This window comes from Phocoena phocoena, chromosome 2 (assembly GCF_963924675.1).
Source record: "Phocoena phocoena chromosome 2, mPhoPho1.1, whole genome shotgun sequence".
NCBI lineage: Eukaryota > Metazoa > Chordata > Mammalia > Artiodactyla > Phocoenidae > Phocoena > Phocoena phocoena.
In genome coordinates this window covers 27863665-27883806 of record NC_089220.1, presented here as the reverse complement: position 1 = coordinate 27883806, position 20142 = coordinate 27863665, and the positions used below count along the sequence as shown (strand labels likewise).

General features: G+C 47.1%; 1 protein-coding gene, 1 non-coding gene and 1 pseudogene across 2 annotated transcripts; 2 read left to right on the top strand and 1 right to left on the bottom strand.

Annotated features, from left to right (window-relative positions):
- Nucleotides 1–392: 392 nt before the first annotated feature.
- LOC136119751 (U6 spliceosomal RNA) lies at nucleotides 393–499 on the top strand. Its single transcript, XR_010655710.1, has one exon. It is a non-coding gene; the product is annotated as a U6 spliceosomal RNA (small nuclear RNA).
- Nucleotides 500–2403: 1904 nt separating this feature from the next.
- Nucleotides 2404–3034, bottom strand: LOC136119341 (BOS complex subunit TMEM147-like; annotated as a pseudogene).
- Nucleotides 3035–17124: 14090 nt separating this feature from the next.
- VRTN (vertebrae development associated) lies at nucleotides 17125–19266 on the top strand. The gene has a single exon (XM_065872513.1). The coding sequence runs from the start codon at nucleotides 17125–17127 to the stop codon at nucleotides 19264–19266; it is 2142 nt and encodes a 713-aa protein (XP_065728585.1).
- Nucleotides 19267–20142: the final 876 nt, after the last annotated feature.

The window sequence follows — 20142 nt, the reverse complement described above, 5'->3', positions numbered from 1 at the left end:
TTTCCATATCCTGTACTTGGTTTATGGCTATTTGTATGTATGTCTTCCCCACTAGACTGAACATTTCCTTGAAGGCAGAAGCAATCTTTTCTTTTTGGCCGAGCTGCGCAGTTTTTGCGATTTTAGTTCCCCGACTAGGGACTGAACCCGGGCCCTCGGCAGGGTGCGGAGCCCTAACCACTGGACCACCAGGGAATTCCCACAATCTTTTCTTTATCTTTGTATTCTTCAAGAACCTAACTCAGTGCCTGGCATATTAAGAAAAAGAAATTCATACGGTTGTTTGCTTAAACTCTTTCCAAAAAAGGATTTTAAGTGCCTTACTGAAATACATAAAGAGTAGCAGAAATGGGACTGAAGAAAAGCAAGGGTAAAGAAATCATGGAAGGAGAGTGCTCGCTTCGGCAGCACATATACTAAAATTGGAACGGTACAGAGAAGATTAGCATGGCCCCTGCGCAAGGATGACACGCAAATTTGTGAAGTGTTCCATATTTTAAAGCAACTATACGCCAATAAATTTTTTTAAAAAAGAAAGAAATCATGGAATGAGAGCCCATAATAACAACAAAAATATTTGAGTTCTTACTAATGCTGAGCACTGTTCTAATTGATTTACATGCATCACCTCATTTAATCTTTATAATAATCCTGGGAGGTGATTACTGTTATAATTATTTTACATTTGAGGAAATGGAGGCACAGAGAGGTTAAGTCACTTGCCCAAGTTCACACAGTGGGATGTGAACACAGGCAATGTGGTTTCAGAAGCTGTGCTCAGGGGCTTCCCTGGTGGCGCAGCGGTTGAGAATCCGCCTGCCGATGCAGGGGACACAGGTTCATGTCCCGGTCCAGGAAGATCCCACATGCCGTGGAGCAGCTAGGCCTGTGAGCCATGGCCGCTGAGCCTGCGCGTCTGGTGCCTGTGCTCCACAACGGGAGAGGCCACAACAGTGGCCTACGCACTGAAAAAAAAAGAAGCTGTGCTCATAACCACAGCCCTCAGGATACCAACCACAGACATTCTGTGTGTAGAGCTGGGTTATGAATCTGGCTCTGAAGTTTCTAGCAGTCAAAGCCAAGAAGAGAAGGCATTTAATGACAGGAGTGATTGTATTTATTAGAAACAATAAACCAAATCTTTGAGAGAAATGCAGCTTTTTGTAACCTTGAGTCTGAGAGAACTCATCAAGAAGACACTGTTTTTCAAACTTTATAAGTTAATCTTCCATGGGTAAAAATTGTTAAACTCCCCAATACAGGTATATTTATACATTTGCACTGATGAACTAATATATTATGTGCATTGTAAAACACAAAAATAGAAATTGAAAAGAATGAGAGAAATGGTCCTCCTGCTGAGGACCATCTTGTACACTCCCTGGGCAGACACAGGTCCCTTCTGAGTTCCCTGGTACGGTAGGTGATTCTATGGGATGGATCCTGGCAATAGATAACAGTGGCTGACTTCACATCACCATTTCTTATAACAACGAAAGCATGACACAGAAAATGCATTTCAGCGACAGCAGTTCTAGAGGGACCAAAATAATGTCCAAATGAGTACATCTCTGATTGGCTGGTTTGATCTAGTAATAGATATTTTATTTATTACATATATAAAACTAATATAATATATAACTTAATTATATATATATTATATATGTATAACTAATATCAATTGAGCCTTTTCTGTATGACAGTCATTGTACTAGATGCTTTACTCATGCTCCCCATTTAATCCTTATTGCAATCCTTTGAAGTAATTATCAGTATAATCACCATTTTACAGATGAGGAAACTGAGGCTCAGAGAGGTTAACTGGTTCATGGAGTAGAGCTGGGGTTTAGACTCATGTTTATTAGATTCTGAAGCCAACGTTCTTAATCACCTTCTCTACTCCACAGAAAATTTGAATATAGATGGTTTTAAACAGTAGTTTCCCCCTTTTACAAATCCTTTTTATTTACCAAAAGAATGCATTCTTGTGGTAAAAAATGCAAACAAAACTGAAGTGTGCAAAGTAAAAAGGCCACCATTTCCCACAAACAAGCTCACCAGGGTTTCCCCTGTTAGTCTACTCTTTCTAAATTCTTCTAGACTTCTTTCTACTCACTGAACATGTGTATATACATATCAATTTTTCGAAAGTAGGATCATAACATATATTTTACTTTGAACTCTCTCTTTAACGTGGCTATCTTTCCAGGGTGGTTCATGCAGATTTGTTCACATATTAGGAGCAGATAACACAATTGACTACTTAGCCCTCTCTTCTTAAAATATTCTCTCTGGGTTTTTCTTTCTGCCTTTTTTTTTTTTTTTTGGAACTTTGCAAATACTGTTTACTTCACTGAAACCTGGAGATGGGGAAAAGGTATGTGAAAGTCTGGGACACCGAGCCTAGGAGTGCATATTGACAAGGGCGACATACAGGGACAGGGTGCTGAGGGCCAGCAGCGCCGTCCAGCTGCCCAGGGAACAGAGGTGGACGAACATCTCCATGACAAAGGCCTTGTAGATGCTAAGGAACATCAGTAGGAGGACTGCTGGCTGGAAAGTGTGGTACAGGTCATAGCATGTGATCATCCACACCTGGGCAGATGCGACGACATAATGGATCAGACAGATGTTGGAGTCAATGCTCATCTGGATGTATTTCCAGTCAAACTCAGTGCCCGAGCTCCAACCCAGAGGGGGATGTAGCAGGACATAATGAACTTGGCAGTGGCCCAGCCCAGGGTAGCAACCATGATCTTGTATCCCCCCTTGCCGGCATTCTGGGACATGATAAGGTGTCTAAACCTTGTCTATCAGGTCTGCCACAGCCACGCTGGCCTTCATGAGCTCCCCAATGAAGTCACAGATGCCGCCTTCCCAGCTGGGAAAGAAAGCTGCACGAATAAATAGGTGACCCCGACCTGGACGCACTTCCGGAAGGCGCTGTACTCAGACAGCCTGCTGCACTTGTAGGTGATGAAGCAGGGGAGAAGAAGGCCAGGGCGAAGCAGTCCCCAAAGGGGAATAGTGTCATGGCGCCGGCTGCCCAGCCCGCCGGAGCGCACCTCTCTGCCTCGGAGGCCTGGCGCCTGAGCCTGGGCCTGGCGCCCACCTTCCTTCTGCCTCTTTTTTCTTTTCCTCTGGGTGACTCTGAAGTTTAGTCCTTTTTCTTTCTCCCTTCTTTTCCTTCTTCTTCTATTCCCTTGCCTCTAGAGCTTATCCATCTATATGCTAACAACTCCCAGACTTACTTCACTCTTTACCTGGAACACTGCAATTTTCTCTATTTTCAATTTGCTTTGTTGTTAGTTTTAAGCCTATTGGAGGATGTATATTTGCATTTGCTTATACTTACAAAAAGAAAGTCTGGAAGGAAGTTAATGAAAGGGGTTACCTGTGTGTGGTGGTGGGGAGTGGAGGGAATTGGGAATAAACTAACCAAGATCAAAGGCACCAGGCTTGAGATTACGAACAGAGTAATTGGGAGAACTTGGGTTTGGCCTGTGGTCTTGTCTCTCCTTTACGGATGAAATAGAGGTGACAGAAGAAATGTAATGAACTTGGTGGGGAGAGGACCACAAGGCCTTAAAACCTGGTCTGGGGACTTCCCTGGTGGTGCAGTGGTTAAGAATCCGCCTGCCAATGCAGCAGGAGACACGGGTTCGAGCCTTGGTCCGGGAAGATCCCACATGCCACGGAGCAACTAAGCCCGTGTGCCACAACTACTGAGCCTGCACTCTAGAGCCCGCGAGCCACAACTACTGAGCCCACGTGCTGGAACTACTGAAGCCCGTGTGCCTGGAGCCCGTGCTCCGCAACAAGAGAAGCCACCGCAATGAGAAGCCCACGCACTGCAACCAAGAGTAGTCCCTGCTCACCGGAACTAGAGAAAGCCCACACACAGCAACGAAGACCCAACGCAGCCAAAAAGTTAATAAATTAACAAATAAATAAATTAAAAAAAAAAAACAAAAAAACCTGGTCTGAGGCCTAGCTATTCCAGTGGGGTACCTGTGCCTGTTTCCTTGGGACAGGGGAGGGGTAAGTTATCCACAAGCCTTCTTCCTTGTCCAGGTGAATTCCCCAAGGGCACCTGCAAAGGCCCTGTAAATAAAGCAGGTGGCAATCTAACGACATAGCCCACCCTTTGCAAGCTCTCCTCCTGGCTAAGGATAGGGCAGCCTGCCCTTCGCCTAAATGGGAATGCTGCACGTGGTAAGTTTCCTTCCCCTTCGCTTCCATAAAGTGATCCTCCCATTAAACAAAAATAGATATTCAACCTTCCTATTATAAAACTTATCAAACACATCAAAACTGAGAGAATGGCATAATGAACCACCTTGAATGAATAGTAAAATGAACCCCTGATTCAATAATTATTGACATTTTGCCATATATGCTTTACCCTTTTCTTCCTCCCTTCCTTCCTTCCTTCCGTCCTTTCTTTCTCTTCCTTTTCTTAAAAATCAGGTAACAAAACATCAGTGTTTAATGGCAAACATTTTTTTTTTTTTTGCAGTACGCGGGTCTCTCACTGTTGTGGCCTCTCCCGTTGCAGAGCACAGGCTCTGGACGCGCAGGCTCAGCGGCCATGGCTCACGGGCCCAGCCTCTCCACAGCATGTGGGATCTTCCTGGACCGGGGTACGAACCCGTGTCCTCTGCATCAGCAGGCGGACTCTCAACCACTGCGCCACCAGGGAAGCCCTTTTCCTCTGATTTTTAAAGAGCAAATACCTAAAGTCCTACCATTTCAACCTGAAATTCTTACAAACATATCTGAAAATTCAGGACCTTTTCTTACTATTATCACCTCTAACAAATTTAACATTAATTCCTTAGAATATTATTAATTCCTCAGAATACGCTAATACCCAGTCTATATTCAAATTTACCACAAAATTAAATGACTTTAAAGCCATAAAGAATGCCAGATCGGAGTTGCAAATGAGACCAGAGAAGCTAGCATCAACCCAGCAGTCCTCTCAGCACAGGTCTCTGAGAAATGCCAGTGTCCAGGAGTGAGGGGCATTCCTTGGGAAAAGCAAGTAATAGTAGCTCTTATTGAGCACTTACTGTGGACCCCCCTGTGCTGTGGCTTCTGACTGGAAGAGATGACATCAGCTCTCTGTGTGTCTTCATAGTACTGAACATAATGCCTACATAGAGTAGACACTCAACTAATTGAGATGTGAATTGATCATCATGCCTCCCTGGTGTTAAGTGTTTCTTTGCAGCGAAGGAGTGACTTCACTGTTTAATTCAATCATTCGAATAAAGTGGATATTATTATCCCTATTTTACAGAGGAGGAAACTGAGGGTCAGACTTGTCTAAGTTCCCTAAACTAGAAAGTAGAGGAGCTGAGCTTCAACTCAGGTTAGTCTGACTCAGAGTCTGAGTGGTCATCTGTCTTGGTAATCGCCAAGGGACTCTGATAGGGGTAGTAAAGGCCTGAGTCCGGGGTAGAGTCCTGGGCAAAGAGAGGGTAAAAGGGCACGGGGGGGGGGGGAGGGGTGGGGAAGAAGAGAAAGGAACAAAGAAAGGAAGCCAGGAGATTATGATGTCATGGAATTAAAACTAGCAGCCATTGGATAAAGAGCCATGGTATACAGTGAACACAGGTATTTGTTCTGCTGTGGAATGAATGAGAAGCTTTTGAACCTCAACCCCCAAACTCCTGAGTCAGGTCCATGGACATCATTATGTACTCAGAGCTAGCCCAGGATCTGGCCCATACTAGGAGCTCAAATATCTGTTGAATGAATTACAGTGCATGAGTGAATGTGTGAGTAAATGAATAACTGAATAAATGATGGACTAATATGTAAATTATTTAATAAGGCATTGAGTGGCTTCATTAATTGAGTGACAAATGGATGAATTCTTTAAATATCTATAGAAGAGAATGAAGTGGGAAGACAACTAAGTCTAACAGTAGCGTCATGTCCAGAGCATCTTATCATGAGACCTGTGCTGAGAACTTCATAAGCAGTTTTTCATTTAATTCTCAGAGCAAACTCTCCGGTACTATTATCATTCTTTAAGTGAGGAATTAGGTCTGGAGATGTGAGAAAACTTGTTCAAGGGCACACAGGCACAGAGCTGGAATTTTAATCCTGCCATTACGCTCCAAAGCTCAGGCTTTCCACTATACAGTCAGTGTTCAATCAATATTACTTCACTCAATACCGGACTTGTTTTTCGTAGCTGATCCAAATACAGGTGAACCACCACTTATACAACCCCTGGAAAGCTGTAAATTTAAACACAGTTAATTACTTATCTCAGCTCATTATGTAAAGGAAGCTGTCCTATTGTATGCCCCTTTATAAGTGAAGGATTACCCTGAACTCATCTGCTTCCTAAATCTGAATTTTGTTCAAAGCAAGGTATATATTAACTAAAGATATCTACTTGTAGGAATTGGTTTAATTATTGCTGGGAATCTGGGATTTTTGGTGTTTGGACAGCTTATGACGAGGCCCTTAATTTTGTGATACCTCATCTTAATGGTTTAAATAAAGGTAGATTAAAATGTACCAAATCCAGAATCCATTAAAGACAAGATATGTTCAATATATGTAAAAATAAGCAGATTTCTTCATGATAAAAAAACCACCGTAAGCCAAGTCCAATTATAAACCACAAACTCAGGAAAAAATATTTCTAGTTCCTGTCGTAGACCAAGGGCAGTCTTCATATAAAACTCTCTTTAATCAATAAGAAAAGGTCTGTAACCAAATGGCAAAATGGGGCAAAGGATATTCACAGGAAAGGAAATATAAGTGGCTCTTAAATGGATGAAAAATGCTCTTTTACTCATAATGAAAATTGTAAATTAAAACCACACTGAGAGACTAAGTTTTCACCTATTAGATTGGCAAAGATAAAAAATAAACGTGATGACACAGTATGCTGGCTTAGGGGTAGGAAAACTACACTCATACTTTGTTTTGGGGGGAATAAACTGGTACAACTCCTACGAAGAGAAACTTGGCAAAATCTATCTAAATTACTATATGCATACACTTTGAAGGTGTAGTTACACCCACACATGTGCAAAATTATGTATGTGCAAGGTTACCAATTGTAGCATGGTTTAAGAGCAAAAGAAGGAAATGACCTTAAGGTTCATCAATAGAGGACTGGATAGGGACTTCCCTGGTGGTGCAGTGGTTAGGAGCCTGCCTGCCAATGGAGGAGACATGGGTTCGATCCCTGGTCCGGGAAGATCCCACATGCCGCAGAGCAAATAAGCCCTTGCGCCACAACTACTGAGCCTGTGCTCTAGAGCCTATGAGCCACAACTACTGAAGCCTGTGTGCCTAGAGCCCATGCTCCACAACAAGAGAAGACACCGCAATGAGAAGCCCACCCGCGCACTGCTACAAAGAGTAGCCCCTGATCGCCACAACTAGAGAAAGCCCACGTGCAGCAATGAAGACCCAATGCAACCAAAAATAAATAAATAAACATATTTTTAAAAAGCAAGGTACATAAAAGTAGTATATTACATTTATGCTTTAAAGAAAGGACAAAAGTGCTCTCTGAAAGATCTGCTTCTTTATACATAACAGATCTCTGGCATGATACCGTAGAAATGATGTTGGTTGCTTTTTTTCCCCTTAATACATCTTTATTGGAGTATAATTGCTTCAGAATACTGTGTTAGTTTCTGTTGCACAACATAGCGAATCAGACATACACATGTCCCCATATCCCTTCCATCTTTTTAAAATTTATTTATTCTATTTATTTATTTTTGGCTGCATTGGGTCTTCATTGCTGTGTGTGGGCTTTCTCTAGTCGCTGAGAGCGGAGGCTACTCTTCGTTGCGGTGCACGGGCTTCTCATTGCGGTGCCTTCTCTTGTTGCAGAGCATGGGCTCTAGAGTGCAGGCTCAGTAGTTGTAGCAAATGGGCTCAGTAGTGGCGTACGGGGTTAGTTGCTCTGCAGCATGTGGGCTCTTCCCGGACCAGGGTTCGAACCCATGTCCCCTGTATTGGCAGGAGGAGTCTTGACCACTGTGCCACCAGGGAAGCCCTCCCCTCCCTCTTGAGCCTCCCTCCCACCCTCCCTATCCCACCCCTCTAGGTCATCGCAAAGCACTGAGCTGATCTCCCTGTGCTATGCTTCTGCTTCCCACCAGCCAACTACTTTACATTCGGTAGTGTATATACATCGATGCTACTCTCACTTTGCCCCAGCTTTGCCCTCCCACCCCATGTCATCAAGTCCATTCTCTATGTCTACCTCTTTATTCCTGCCCTGCAACTAGGTTCATCAGTATCTTCTTTTTTTTTTTTTAAAATTCCATACATATGCGTTAGCATATGGTATTTGCTTTTCTCTTTCTGACTTACTTCACTCTGTATGACAGACTCTAGGTCCATCCACCTCACTACAAATAACTTAATTTCGTTTCTTTTTATGGCTGAGTAATATTGCATTGTATATATGTGCCACAGCTTCTTTATCCATTCATCTGTTGATGGACATTTAGGTTGGTTCCATGTCCTGGCTATTGTAAATAGTGCTGCAATGAACATTGTGGCGCACGTCTCTTTTTGAATTATGATATTGGTTGCTTCTGAAAAGAGAAACTGTAGAAAGGGAACAGGGCTGAAATTTGAATCTTTAATACTTTAGTAAATTCCTGAACCAATATTTACAAGCATTTTGAATAATATACAGTGGTACTGTGGTCCCTCCCCTACTTCAGCCCCCCCAACCCCATCCTAAGACCCCTAGTGGATGCCTGAAACCGTGGAGAGTACCGAACCCTATATATACTATGTTTTTCCCTATACTAACTAGTTGGGTAGCATCTACAGCGTGGATAGGCCGATGGGAGGGATGATTCACTCACATCCCAGGTGGGACAGAGCCGGGGGATGAGAGACTTCATCACGCTACTGAGAACAGTGAGCAATTTAAAACTCATGAATGTTTGCTTCTGGAATTTTTCATTTAATATTTTTCCACTGCAGTTGACCACAGGTAACTGAAACCAAGGAAAGCAAAACGGCAGATAAGGAAGGACTACTGTATTATTATTTAGATATCATTTATGTATATAATACATAGGCACATATATAACATATATTAGTCAAAAGTAAAGTATTTAACACAGAATAAAAATATGCACAGAGAGACTAGAAAAATATACATGTGTATATGCACAGAAAAAGCTGAAAATATACAGAAAAAGAACTGGGCAGTTGTTTTAGGTCTCATAATGAGGAGAATGGGTTTGGGACTAAAAGGGAGAACTGGCTTAATTTACTCTATTTTTTACTCTGTACCGTTTGGGTCTTTTGTAAAGACAAAGTTTAACTTGTGTAGTCTAAGAAAAGAAACTAGATTAGAAAGAAATGTACCAAGATGTTCACAACAGCTGTCTTTAGATAATGAGATTATAGGTGATTTTTCCTGCTTACTACTTTACTTTTAAAATTCTCCCAATTATTCATTTTCCCAATTAGTCTATAAATAAGACTCTTACTTTGGTAATGGGAGTGCCAACAAGCCTTTTTATCACTAGGGTTCCTTTTTAAAAAATACTTTAAAAGATTCTATTAGCCTTTTAAAGAATTTTAAATTATCTTCATTGCCTTTATTAAATGATAGCAAGTAATACAGACTCCTTATAAAATGTCAAAAGACACAGAAAGCTATGTGGAAAGAAAAAGTTATCTCGTAATTCCATCTCCTTCTACAAAATCACCACTATTGTCTGAAACTTTTAAAATACTGCATTTATATTAAGAACTTAAAAAAGATTTCAGATTCACTGGAAAGCCTGAGAACTGGAATATACTTGCTTTGTGCCAAGCAGTCCTAAATACTTATGTTTATCTTATTGAATCCACCCAACAACTCTGGGGGTAAACGAACTCTCTGGCGTAAATGTTAGGCCCCAGTAACCACTAAATCAGGGCTCTGAGGTTTAAACAATTTGCCTAAAGCCATACTCTAGTATGGGGCAGGGTTGGCATTCAAATCCAAGTCCAGGAGGCGTCCAAACCACTGCCTCAGGCGACTGCCATCATGGTGGGTGGGGCTGGTGTGTTTATGATGCAGGGACTGGACTTGAGTTCACGTCTGGTGGCCCCCTCATCCAGCTTTCCTGAGGATGGATGTTTGATGAACGAGTTTTGACTTAGGTGATAAGTGTAGGGTTCATCATGATCGTCAGAGGAGAAGATGATTAGTGGAGCTGGGGCATAACCGACACTGGGGGGCATTTTACAGTGGTAGCGAGGGGTAAGGCGATAAAGAGGAGAGGTGGGTGGAACTGAAGCCCGGGAGAAGCTGTTAGCCCCAGCACTCCAAAGGGTTAAGGCTGGGCAGGAAAGCCCCTGGGGGGAGCTACCACCAAAGGCTGCAATCTGGCAGCCCTCACCTCCCCCACCAGCGGGGAACTGGACGGGCGGATAGGACTAGTTCCTCCGGGATTATCTGAGGCCTCTGGGCTGAGGTGAGCTGCGGGGAGGGACGGAAGCCTCAGGTACCACATGTCCTTACCTTCCTGCTGGGCTCAGAAAACCAGGTGTCCAGGGATAGGTGCCCTGGTCCCAGACAGAAGCATCTTTGGCCCAGGCACACTTTGGGAGTGAGAGGTGTTGAGCCTCAAGCCTGGGGGATGCTCAGAGAAAGGTGGGGATGGAGGCCTTTCTGGAAGGGAAGGGGGCCTGCACCAAGGTGGGGGCAGTGAGTTCTCCAGCCTCCCTGTCTCTTGGGGGCCAGGGATGGGGGAGCTGCCTCAGGAGGAGATGCATCTTGGGGGTTCGGAGAGCCCCAAGTCCTCTAACCAATCCCCCAAGGCTAGTTTCCCGGCTCCAGCTTCGCTCTCGCCCCCCCTCCCCCTCTTAGCCTTGCCACAGACTTTCCTTAGGTCTTTCTATCTAAACCTCCTCCCCTCCCTTTCCCCTCCCCCCAAATTCTTTGGAAATCTTTCGACTTTCTTTCAAGTTTTCCCTGGGCAGTTTGGGGTCCGTTTCAGAGCTAGGTCAGGGCGCTTTAACACCCACAGCTGGGTAGAGTGGACGAGACAATAGCTGCTATCACTTTACCATTGGAAGTGACCCCCGAATTTGCACTTCTTTCATCTTGGGACCAGAGCACTTGAGGGTGGGCGATTTCCTGGGGGGAGTGGCTTAAGCCGCTTCTCCAACGGCCAGTTGGCTGTAGACGGTCCATGCTCAATGGTCCACCACAGATATGAAACCAGTTCTGGAGTGAGAGTGGCGCTCAGCTGGGGACACTGCCCACAGGGTGACTTAAATGTCCCAAGCTGGAAGGTGGAGAGAGAAGCGGACGCCCCCTGGGCTCTGGGCCACCCTCGAGGTCAGTAAACTAGGAAGTTTCCTCAAAATTAGGAAGGGTGGGTGCCTCGAGCAGTTTGGAGACCCCAGGGGAACGAGGGGGTGGCCTTGGGACACTAAAGGGCTCAAGGGTCATAGAGTGACTCTGGAGATGCCGTGTGTGTGTGTGTGTGTGTGTGTGTGTGTGTGTGTAGAGGTGTGTGTGGAGAGGGGACGCATTGTTTCAAGTTCTTCTTCTCCCCACCCCCACCTCCAGCCTCTTCCCCATCCCCACCCCCCGCTCGCCCGCCTATCTCCCCTCCCCACCCTACACAATGGTCTGGCCTTAGCCCCTCCCCAGACTCCCGGTGTTTACCCGGTTGGGTCCCTTGTCTCAGATACCCCTAGCCAGCCAGCTCTTTCCCCAACTATCCAGGGCCTCCTGGCGGCTCGCTCCGCTTCCCCTCGTGGGCCTCGCTGCCCATTCTCCTTCCCTTCGAGGCGCGTGGTCCCCTGGAGCTACTCAGCTTGGGAACTACCGAGGCATGATTGACTGGGTGGCCTCAGGCCCACCCTGGTGCCCCCAGACCCTCCTGCTGCCCTTGGTTGGTGGGAGGTTCCTTGGGAAGTCACAGCCAAGGGACTTGCCTGCCACCAGCCAGTACCTGTGGCCGCCCACGCCCCGCGAGGCCTCCTGGCCACCGGGGAAGAAGCCAAGATGGCTGGCGCTCCCTGGAGCCAGGGCCGCAGCTTGGGCAGCTGGGCCGGCCAGAGAGGTGTGGAGCCAGGCCGGTTGAGATGCCAGCCATGCCTGCGCAGCCTTAGGCAGTCTTACTGAGGGCTGAGGCCAGTGTGGCCCTCCCTCACGCTTGTAGGGCCTGGCTGGCTATCAAGACGGCAGGGCCTGCTTTATGAGGGATGGGGAGAACACGGGGTCCTTGGTGAGCGAATGCGGAGCCCAGGATGAGCCTGGCAGGGAGGGTGTTTGTTCTAGAGGCCAGAGACCTACCAACACTGTCAGCAGGTGCTTTGGCCCTTTCTTCCCTTGCCCTGCCCAGAGAGCTGGCTCACCCCTTTTAAAATGCAAGGGACAGAGGCCAGAGCTGGGCTCCGAGACCCCACCTGCTTGAAATAAGGAGACTGGGGGAGGAGGAAGTGGGCCTTGGTGAAGGTGAGGCTTTGAATTGCCTGCAGAGTTGCCCGTGTCCATTCATTCCTTCCTGGGCTCCAGAGCCCTTCTTAGGTGCCAAGATGCTGGCTGGATGCTGTCCTATTTCCTCCCTTCCAACCTCAAGCCGGGGAGCCTGTGTCGCCTTGAGGGGCCCTGCCTCCTCGGTTTCATGTTTTATCAGGTCCCTTGTAAGAGTGGTGGGGCCAGGGGAGGCCAGCTGGGCAAGACCCCTAGATTAGCTCTCACTTTCTGCACCTTATTCCACGAATGCACCTGGTAATTGTCAGATCTGCTTTGCATTGCGTTTCCAGGGAGCCATCACCAAAAAGACTGTTGCACCTGAACCCCATCAACCAATTGTCTACTTAAGTATGATTAGCTTCCCCGCACGGCCTCTGGCCTTTCCCCGCTGCCCCATTCTCTCCTGGTCCAGACCCACCTGAGTTGACGTGAGGTGCAGAGCCTCTCCAGGGAGCTACTTTTTCTCAGCAAGCTTTTGAGGAAAAAAGAAGTAGGGTATTACCTACTCACATCTCCTCTTACTTCTTTGGGGAAGAGGAAGGAATGAGTTAGGGTGGGGTGGGGTGGGACTGGGATGGGAAGAGTAGGTAGGGTGGGACAGGGAAGGGGAGGGAGGAGGGTGGGGTTTGCGCAGGAAGACGTGTGGTCTATCTGGACGTGTTGGCAGGTATCTGGATACTACAGCGGGAATTCAGGCAAGTCAACTTTACCTTTCTGGACCTCAATTTCCTTATCTGTAAAATGACCAGCTTTGTCTCGAAGCCCCAAGAATCCATGTGTTTCTGCATCCTTTGGATAATGAGCATTTTGGGCCCTGTATTTCCCTGTATGGTGGAATCACAGGGGTTAGGAGGGGAGCTCTGGAGTGAGATTGCTTAGGTTTTGTAGTTTTAATAGCTTGTGGTCTTGGGAATGTTATTTAACCCCCAAGCCTCCATTTCTCTATGTGTGAACTAGAAGTAGCTATCCTAGTGAAGGTGCAGGTGTGATGGAGTTGTAATTCATGTAGAAGGAAAGTGAGAACCACATATAAATATTACCTCTGAAAAGCCTGAAGTCCAAACGCTCACCCAACGCAAAGCCCACAGAAACCTGTAATCGTTTAAGGAAACATTGTGCCCTCCTCCTGGTGTGGAAGGGCAGGAAGAATCACCCACACAATTTAAATTAATTATCCCCTCTTTTTTTTTGAGATTTTGGTTGAATTACCTAAATGTAAGCAGTAGGTGAATGGTGGTTATTTTCATAATTTTGTTTGCGAAGTATCTAGCAGAGCAGAGCTCTCATTTATAAGCGTCTGTATAGCAGCGTTTACAAGTGACATGCAAGAAAAACAAAACCCCCAGCATCTTTGTTGTCTGTCAGAATGAAAAAGCTCTTCTGTGTATACAGTTTGCTCCTCGGAGCTCAATTTTTTATCGCATATGGAAGTGCTCTCGGTGAAGTTTATCTCCTGAGTCCAAAAAACTAACAGTTTTTTAAAAAGTAAATATGAAGTATATAAAAGATGAACAGATTAAAAGCCCAGTTCCAGGGTCAGATAATGTGGGACAAATAGAAATCTGGTGAGAGGTTAGACCAGGTTTGTCACAATAAACACATTAAAAAAAAAAATCTACAAGCAAGAAATTTTTATCCAAAGGTGATTCTGATTACCAGTTTTTAAAAAGCTTTCTTTTTTATGGTTACCAAGTAAAATTCTGGTGGTAAGCCTTTGGTTCTTTAAAAACTTTTTTTCAACTTTACTGAACCATAGTTTACACCCAAATGCATCCCTTGTAAGTGCGCAAAACACTTTCCTTTTAGGTGTGCAGTTTGATGAGTTGACAAGTGTATACACCCAAACACAATTTTTAAACCTAAGGCTAATCTAAAGGAATTTATTAAAATCTGAGAACAAAGATCTGAGAGAGGGTAATGGTCTCCTTTTTAATTTAAAAACAGTGTCCACAAAGGAATATTACTCTGCTTTGCAACACAACACGGAAAACCCACCAGTAATTAGGATGATTAGTTTGAATTGAAAGGTGGCTGGCATTTTAAACTGGAGTAGATGAATCACAGGCCCTAAAGAGCATCTGGTTTCATCCACTGGCTGCACCACTTATGAGGCCTGGGGCAAATTGGGCAAATGAGCCTAAATTTGATTGTCTCAGTTTTTTCACCTGTAATTTGGGGATAATGGTAATACCCATCTTAAAGTTCCACTGCCAGGATTGGGAAAGTGCATGGCAAATAGTAAACCTTAGTTATTAGATCTATGTCAGCACAGTAGCTAGGCTGCTGCTACCTCTTTGAAAAGACTAACTTTATCCCAGGGCAGCAGTTCTCAAACGTTTTGGTCTCAGGACACGTGTATGCTCTTAAAATTTGAAGACCCTGAAGAGCTTTTGTTTATATAGGTTACATCTGTCAACATGTTACATTCAAAATTAAAATTTAGACATTTAGAAAAGGTTTCTTTATTAAAAAAGAACAAACCTGTTACATAGTAACAAATAATAGTTTTTATGAAAAATAACTTTTCCAGAACAAAAAAAATTTAGTGAGTTTTCAAATCTCTAATATCTGGTTATCAGAAGACAAGTAGATTCTTTTCTGTCTCTGTGTTCAATCTGTTGCGATACATTATTTTGGTAGAAGTACATGAAGAAAATCCAACTTCATCCGGACACATAAATAGAGAGAGGAAGAGTATTTTTTTTTTTTTCCTTTGGCTTTGCCACCACGGCACTTGCGGGATCTTAGTTCCCCAACCAGGGATCGATCCTGGGCCACGGCAGTGAAAGTGTGAAGTTCTAACCACTGGACTGCCAGAGAATTCCCAGAGGAAGTGTATTTTGGTAGCATTTTCAGTGGATATTCTTTGACAGCTACACCGCAACTCGACAGGTGGTAGTTCCTCAAAGCTTAGTTATAATGCAGAATCTGAAATAATATCCAGGAACTTTTGCACCGTATTATATTAAAAATCCGTTGCTTTCTTTTATACTTTGAATAGATCTTTTCCCCGTGCCATCCCATTGGTTATTTGGGAAATACAGTTCATTGAGTGATGCAAATCTTCAAATGTTGAACATCCATTATATTTGCTGTCAAGCTCACTGTAGTGGATACAAGTTTTCCAAAATTCTAATTTTCAAATGAAAGCTCAGAAATTTTCACTGGCCATAAATAGTAGCAGTTTTCCTTGAAGTGACAGCCTCACCTTGTTCATTTTTGAGAAAATGTCTGTCAAATATATCCAAGTCTAAATGACTAATGCCACTCAATTTTTCTTTCAAGTAAAAGTGGTATTCCAAGAAAAAGCGGCTAGTTCGTCATGCAACCCAATTGTCACTCATTCATTACACACCGGTGTACAGCAGAAATCCTCTATGAGCGCTCCCCATCTTGTCAGTCCCAACATTGAAGCCATGTACTTAAGGGTTATGATTTTAAAAAATAATGATCTTTGTTGCTGCATCAAGGACATTTTGGAGTGATACCAGCTTTCTTTTTCCCAGCTGTGGCTACATCATGGGGTAGAACACAGTGATTTCTAGTTTAATTCATGCTGAGGTACTAGCTGTACTCCAATGTTAACACGATGAAAAAGGCAAATCACATCTTAGTGTTGTTATCTTAGTATTATTATGAAAACAGTTTAACTTGCAGCCCCTCAGAAAGTCTCAGAGAACCCCAAGGGTCCATGACCGTACTTTTTTTTTTTTTGACTGCGCTGCGTCTTCGTTGCTGCGCGCTGGCTTTCTCTAGTTGCGGCGAGCGGGGGCTACTCTTCATCGCGGTGCCGGCTTCTCATTGCGGTGGCTTCTCTTGTTGCGGAGCACGGGCTCTAGGCACACGGGCTCAGTAGTTGTGGCTCGCGGGCTGTAGAGCGCAGGCTCAGTAGTTGTGGCGCACGGGCTTAGTTGCTCCGCGGCATATGAAATATTCCAGGACCAGGGCTCGAACCCGTGTACCCTGCATTGGCAGGCGGATTCTCAACCACAGCACCACCAGGGAAGTCCCCATGGACCATACTTTGAGAATCACTGTTTTAGGAAAAAGGAGACCAATTTAGGCTATGTGTGATTGTCTGTCTTTAACAGGTGTAGAGGTACAGCTTTTATACCTGCACTATATAATATGTATAGTACTAGATACTACTCTAATATATAATAGCTAATGCTTCTTTAGTACTTTACTGTGTGCCAGACACGTTTTTAAGGATGAATATACATATATATAAATATATGTATGTGTGTATACACTTACATACACTTAGATGTCTCCGTCCTTTACTTTCATTGTCTCATTTATATCCACAACAGTCCTATAAGGTAGATACTTTTATTATTGTCCCCATTTTAACAGAAAAGGAACCAGAAACACAGAGAGGTTGAGTGACTTGCTCAAGCTAATATCAGAACCAGGATTCAAAGCCATTCTCTAAGGCCAAGCTCTTCCTTTGTACCACTGAGTAATTAAACAAACCCCAGGAGGCACGTAGCCATTACCTGCTATGGGGGGGTGGGAATAGATAGATCTTGAGGGAGAAGGCAGAGGAGTGGATAAGGCACCATTGCTGGGTATCATCTGGGTGCCTTGGCTGACCTCTGCCCTCTCTCCTTTGCCCTGGTAGGATGACATCCCGGGAGCAGCTGGTGCAGCAGGTGCTGCAGGAGCTGCAGGAGGCAGTGGAGTCCGAGGGCCTGGAGGGTCTCGTTGGTGCTGCTCTGGAGGCCAAGCAGGTCCTGTCTTCCTTCGCTCTCCCCACCGGCCGGGAGGGAGGCCCCGGCCCCCAGGTGCTGGAGGTGGACTCGGTGGCCCTGAGCCTGTACCCAGAGGATGCTCCCCGGAACATGTTGCCGCTGGTGTGCAAGGGCGAGGGCAGCCTGCTGTTCGAGGCGGCCAGCATGCTGCTGTGGGGCAACGCGGGCCTCAGCCTGGAGCTGCGGGCCCGCACGGTGGTGGAGATGCTGCTGCACCGGCACTACTACCTCCAGGGCATGATTGACTCCAAGGTGATGCTGCAGGCCGTGCGCTATTCCCTGTGCTCTGAGGAGTCCCCGGAGATGACCAGCCTGCCGTCCACCACGCTAGAGGCCATCTTTGATGCGGACGTCAAGGCCACCTGCTTTCCTAGCAGCTTCTCCAACGTGTGGCACTTGTACGCCCTCGCCTCCGTCCTTCAGCGCAACATCTACTCCATCTACCCCTTGCGCAACCTCAAGATCCGGCCATACTTTAACCGCGTCATCCGGCCCCGCCGCTGCGACCACATGCCCGCCACGCTGCACATCATGTGGGCCGGCCAGCCCCTCACCAGCCAGCTCTTCCGCCACCAGTACTTTGCCCCCGTGGTGGGGCTGGAGGAGGTGGAGGCTGAAAGTGCCAGCCCCGGCCGGGCCCCGACTCCCACTGCCCTGGCCCCGCTGCCCCCGCTCGCCAAGACCCTGGAGCTGCTTAACCGGGAACCTGGCCTCAGCTACTCCCACCTCGGTGAGCGCTACAGCATCACCAAGAGCACCTTCTACCGCTGGCGGCGGCAGTCCCAGGAGCACCGGCAGAAGGTGGCCACCCGCTTCTCGGCCAAGCACTTCCTGCAGGACAGCTTCCACCGCGGGGGTGTCGTGCCGCTGCAGCAGTTCCTCCAGAGGTTCCCCGAGATCTCCCGCTCCACCTATTATGCCTGGAAGCACGAGCTCTTGGGCTCTGGCGCCTGCCGTGCCCTGGCCCCCAAGGAGGAGCTGACCATGGAGGAGCTGGAGAAGCTGCCGGAGCACCAGGTTGCCAAGGGGCTGGGGTGCTCCTCGTCGGCCATGTCAAGCCCTGGAGTGGTCTTAATGCAGCGGGCCAAGTTGTACCTGGAGCACTGCATCTCCCTGAATACGCTGGTACCCTATCGCTGCTTCAAACGCAGGTTCCCCGGCATCTCCCGGTCCACCTACTACAATTGGCGCCGAAAGGCTCTCCGAAGAAACCCCAGCTTCAAGCCTGCACCAGCCCTCTCGGTAGCCGGGGCTTCCCAGCCAGCATCTGTTGGGGAAGAGGCCTTGCTCCCTTGGAAGAGTGAGGCAGGAGAAGGGGCAGGGAAAGCAACGGGTGGGGGATCACCTGCCCCCCGGGAGTTCCAACCCCTGAGGATGCCCCTGTCCCGTTGGCAGAGGCGCCTGCGCAGGGCAGCCCGCAAGCAGGTGCTCAGTGGGCACCTCCCTTTCTGTCGCTTCCGCCTCCGCTACCCGAGCCTGTCTCCCTCCACCTTTTGGGTCTGGAAGAGCCTTGCCCGGGGCTGGCCCAGAAGTCTGTCCAAGCTCCAGATACAGGCCCCCAGCTTGGGCAAAGGGGGCATGAAGGAAGCGGAGGAGAAACGGGAGAAAGAAGCTGGTAGGAATGTGACAGCTGCCATGGCCCCACCTGCAGGGAGCCTGCGGGTGGCGGCTTCTCCAGGAGAGGATCCAGGGAAGGCCCTGGGAGGGCCTTCCAGAGAGGGGGCCCTGCAAGAGGGGGCCACGGCCCAGGGCCGGCCCCCCAGTGGGTCCCTGTCCAGCCACCCTGTGGTGGCAGCAGCGGCGGGTGGCAGGGACGGCCAGGTGCTGGTGATGGACATGCTCGCCACCACGAAGTTCAAGGCCCAGGCCAAGCTGTTCCTGCAGAAGCGCTTCCAGTCCAAGAGCTTCCCCTCCTACAAGGAGTTCAGTGCCCTCTTCCCCCTCACCGCCCGCTCTACCTACTACATGTGGAAGCGTGCCCTCTACGATGGCCTCACCCTGGTGGATGGCTGACGGGGAGGTATGAAAGGGGCTGGGAGGAAGGAGGACAACTTTGGAGAAGGTCAGAGACCTGAGTTGCACCTCCGTGGCTTGGCCAGGATCCCTTTTGCTCTCACAGCATCAACCCTGAATCCAAGGGCAGCTTCGTGTTGTTTCCCAGCTCCAGGGCAGAGAGAGCCAGAGATCAGCCATCTTGGTCCCCTGCAGAGAACTACAGGACCAGAGATATTCTCTTCAGTTGTTTACCATTCTTATTTTTATTATTGTGTCTTGGTTTTAGTCTTTTGATTTAAGTGCGTTGGCTGGGCCCCCTTGCTGGTGTTGGAAGCTGTATGTGTGTGGGGACCCGAAGCGGGGTTGGTTAGCTAAAGCTGCTTTCAGCTTTTCCCCGGGACAAAAGGAGTGTTGTAGCATGGCTGTCTGTCCCATTGGGTAGAATATATGTCTTCGGTTCCTTTTGGGGGTTGGCACCCCCCTTACTCAAAGATGTTTCCCAGAGGAACATTAAGAGATCAGATGTGGAGCAGGTCATGGCTTCTGCCTGGTGCCCCTAAGGGAGAGGGTGCCAGGCTCAGTGTGAGCAGAAGCAGGGATGTAGAGAAAGAACCAAGTTGGCCTCTAGGGGATCACTGAAGGCTGGCCTGTCCATTGTGAGGAGTGTGGTAAAGGACTTGGGGAGAGGGCCTTGGGTCTCTACTTGCTGGTGCTTGGTGCATCTGCTGTGGACCCCGCAGTCCTTGGCCAGCCCGGCTGGCCCTTGGGGACCCCAGTTTTTCTGTTGAGCTCCTCCTCAGAGCCTGTGCCCCATCTCCAGTGAGAGACCACACAGTGGCCACGCAGGCAAGAGACTGAATTTGCATTGTCCAAGAGTGAAGTTGGAAAACCAAA

Excerpts from the sequence above, each read along its gene's own strand:
- VRTN (XM_065872513.1), top strand. The coding sequence starts at position 17,125 with ATGACATCCCGGGAGCAGCTGGTGCAGCAGGTGCTGCAGGAGCTGCAG.